General features: G+C 51.8%; 1 protein-coding gene, 1 non-coding gene and 2 pseudogenes across 20 annotated transcripts in view; all 4 read right to left on the reverse strand.

Moving 5' to 3' along the window:
• LOC108301798 overlaps nt 1-3,308 on the reverse strand; it is a 40,773-nt gene extending 37,465 nt beyond the window's left edge. For 6 of the 19 annotated variants that reach the window (XR_005199529.1, XR_005199530.1, XR_005199531.1 and 3 more), the window contains exons 1-2: nt 3,201-3,299; nt 487-625 (exon numbers count right to left, since the gene is read on the reverse strand). Coding sequence is in view for 7 of the 19 variants with exons in the window: in XM_037737252.1 (XP_037593180.1) it covers nt 487-625; nt 3,201-3,222 (161 nt within the window). In the remaining 12 variants the exon portion in view is untranslated. Of the gene's footprint in view, nt 1-486; nt 626-3,183 lie in introns of all 19 variants that reach the window. The other 13 variants (XR_005199535.1, XR_005199536.1, XM_037737254.1 and 10 more) reach the window with 8 other exon arrangements.
• On the reverse strand, nt 221-317 carry LOC119470602 (annotated as a pseudogene).
• Nucleotides 2,851-2,945, reverse strand: LOC119470667. Its single transcript, XR_005199603.1, has one exon. It is a non-coding gene; the product is annotated as a small nucleolar RNA SNORD116 (small nucleolar RNA).
• Nucleotides 3,309-3,408: 100 nt separating the features above from the next.
• LOC119470609 lies at nt 3,409-3,494 on the reverse strand (annotated as a pseudogene; the record flags this gene model as incomplete).

Consider the following 3,494-nt stretch of genomic DNA (forward strand, 5'->3'; position numbering starts at 1 on the left):
GGGACTCCGTTGCTTGGAACAATCGACCATCTGTTGCGGCAGCATCTGGTGATCCTCTCAAGGCAACTGCCCCTGAGAAATGCAAAGATATCAAAGGTACACTTGAGGAACAAGCTCAGATCCACTGGTCACATCAATATCAGTCTTTCCCAACGGACAACTTATACACCTGCTTCTCCTCGTCCCTCACTCCTACAGGCCCCGGGGGAGGCAATGTGCTGGACCTCAGTTCCGATGAGAGCGACGGTATGAGTTTTCACTCATTTTGTTCAGCTTTTCCAAGGAATGTTTTTTTTGGGAGGACTCATCATCGATCCAAGCACATTGGAACAGGCAGGACATCTGACACGACAGGCTGGGCAGTGGGTGAGCCGATAACCTTAAAGACTTCGGCCATGCCCTTAATGGCCTGCTGAGGAACCGCTCCTTGTGAGTCTCAGAAACCTGAATGACACTCCCACTCATGAGGGGCAGAGGAATGCTTACCGTATTGAGCTGTCCGCCAGCACGAGGTGCACTGTGGATGCCAGGTCACACCAAATCCAGGACTCCGTGCGGCCTTCACTGCTTAGAAAATCGACTATCTTCCTTGCCAGCAGACTGTAGGCCCCCATGGCAAGTGCCCCTGAGTAGTGTAAAGAAGCCAAATTAATGTTTGAGAAATGAGCCCAGGTCCACTGGTCACCACTCCAATGTCATTGTTTCCCACAGAGCAACTCGCAGGCTTGCTTTTCGTTAACCTCCATTCCATGAATATACCTGACCCGTGTCACTCTGTGGACACCTAGGAAGCATCTGTGACCGAAACGACAGGATGCACCCACTGTTGAATCTATCTGCCTGTGTCTGTGCACGCCTGTCTTTGTATGTGTGCGTGAGAGTAAGTGTTATCTGTGTATGTATCTCTCCCTTTCGCTTCTGTGTTTACCACCACCGCAGGGGCAGGCATGGTCGGCAGCCTCCAGAGCTGGATGCCCCCACAACCCAAAGGCTCAAGACCCAGGCCTTTAATCAGCAGGATGTAAACTTTGACCTTGAGGCCATGCAAACATAGGCCGGAGGTTCCTTGTCTATCAGCCACAACCCCTGGCATGAGCACACACTGCTATTCATGGGACATCCGATGTCGTGATCAGACACTGTCTCTGGTCACCATGTCAGGTGAGGTGCACATAGCGGAAAACCAGTCACGACCACTGCTGGGTAGGGGTGCCTTAGCAAAGTCCAGCACATAGGTCTGAAACTTGGCATCAAGGCCAAAAGCAGTCTTCCTAACCAGCAAACCACCTCAAAATGCGGGCCTTCTCCCCTCCACCCAGTCCATATGCCCAAACTGTGCCCTCAGGATACCCAAAGGGAATGGCTACTTTTCCAATGGGACGTCTCTGCCTGACCCCCACCTCCCCCAAGGACCAGGTTGACAGGACACACTGCCTGTCATCATTCTTGCATTGGACACATCTACAGGGCTTCTCTGCAGTGACCTCTGAGGTGATATCACCTCACACAGCCAACCAGACTGCACTACCACCCACCACAGTGCCTGCAAGTCAGCACTGCCTCAACACCACTGGGTCTACATGCACCTGTCTGCTACATGAGCTATAAGCTGTAGAACCACCAATCCTTTCCAGCTCTAAGCCAACCATGTGCCCTTCAAAGTGGCATGCCTGTCCTGGCTACCCTGAGACTTCAAAACAGTTAAGAGAACTGAAACGCTTCATCGTGCCTACGGTGTAGCAGAATCCAACACTGGAACGTTGCCAACAAGCCGAGGCATGGAGGCATCCCAAATCAAAGAGACTCTCTGTGGCCAATGCCCCTGGGACTGCATACATGCTGCCCAGAACGCACACAGACCTCCGTGGATGGCCCCAAGCATGACTGGAGCCCACTAGAGAGTCCTGGACCAGGGCCAGGACCAGGACACATTCCCTCTGGGTGCCTTTGGAATGGAAATTGCTTTCCAAGTGGCAAAGAGGAAACCAGAGCAGTATATGCTCACATGAATTGCAGCAGGTGGGGCTGCCGGAAAATGTGGGCCAGGAGACCATTTCCAGGAAGATGTGTACAATGGTGGAGCCCACTACTCTGCTGGGAAGACCAGAAGTGACCCAGGGCTACAGACAACACCCCAACACTCACTTGCCCAGAGACAAGCCCTCAAAGACCCACCATGGCTATCCTGTGGTCCACCAGAGGAATCAGGAAAGCTCATCACTGCCAAATGGCAGCCCGAAACCACTGACGACATGCATGTCCACACAACGCTCTACTGCCTTTTCTCTGTGGTACCATCCTGCTCAGGACTTAGCCACTGTAACACGGACATCTCATGGCTAGGGATGCGAAGAAATCCATGCCGGGGGCACCTGTGACCAACCCTGGAAGGACGGCTGAAGAGGATTTAATGGTCTGCTGCAACACCCATTGCTCTGCACTCTCCTCCATCACCTTGGAACTCCCCTGTCATCAGCTAACAGAAAATGAAGGCCGAGGTCTGCCTGAAGGCTGGGCCTCGTGCTCTCCTCAGCAGGGGAACCAGAATGCGGTCCTGTGCGTAGACACCCACTGTGAGGTCTGGGACTCCCTTCCTGGGAGTTCACCAAGCCAAGGTCAGCCGTACACTGCCCTAGGTCAAGACATTTCTGCCTATTTCCACGGCCACCAAGACATCACAGAGTGGCCGATCATCCCCACGACTTTCCCATCAGTCTATGTTACACAAAGAGAATGTTCCTAATGTCTATGATGGGAGACTTTGAGTTGTAAACGTGCTGGGTGATGGAACCATGGGGACTAGTGGAAGATGTCCCTCACTATTACAGTACCCAGGGGAGGCAATGTGCTGGACCTCAGTTCCGATGAGAGCGACGGTATGAGTTTTCACTCATTTTGTTCAGCTTTTCCAAGGAATGTTTTTTTGGAGAACTCATCATCGATCCAAGCACATTTAAAAAGGCAGGATGTTTGACACCACAGGCTAGGCAGTGCGTAAGCCAATGACCTTAAAGACCTTTGGCACCCTGTGGAACCCAGAATCACGCCACTGAGCAATGGGCACAGAATATTAATTCAGGAAGTGGAACTTGCCACGCCATTTGTGGCTGGCTGAGACACAGCTCTTTGCAGGTCTCAGAAATTTGAAAGACACCTCTGCATGCAGGGCAGAGAAATGCTTACCATCCTGAGCCACCCACCAGCACGGGGTGCACTGTACATGTCAGGCTACACCGAATCAAGAAGTCAACACAGCCTCCGTTGGTCAGAAGAATCGACCACCTTCCTTTCCAGCAAGCGATGGATCTGTCATGACAACTGCTCCTAAGAAGAGTAAAGACATCAAATGTATGCTTGAGAAATGGGCCCAGGTCCAATGATCAGCACTTCAATTCTCTTCAACGTGCTGGACCTCAGTTCCGATGAGAGCGACGGTATGAGTTTTCACTCATTTTGTTCAGCTTTTCCAAGGAATGTTTTTTTGTGGGACTCAT

This window comes from Cebus imitator, unplaced genomic scaffold (genome assembly GCF_001604975.1).
Source record: "Cebus imitator isolate Cc_AM_T3 unplaced genomic scaffold, Cebus_imitator-1.0 Scaffold36, whole genome shotgun sequence".
Taxonomy (NCBI): Eukaryota; Metazoa; Chordata; class Mammalia; order Primates; family Cebidae; genus Cebus; species Cebus imitator.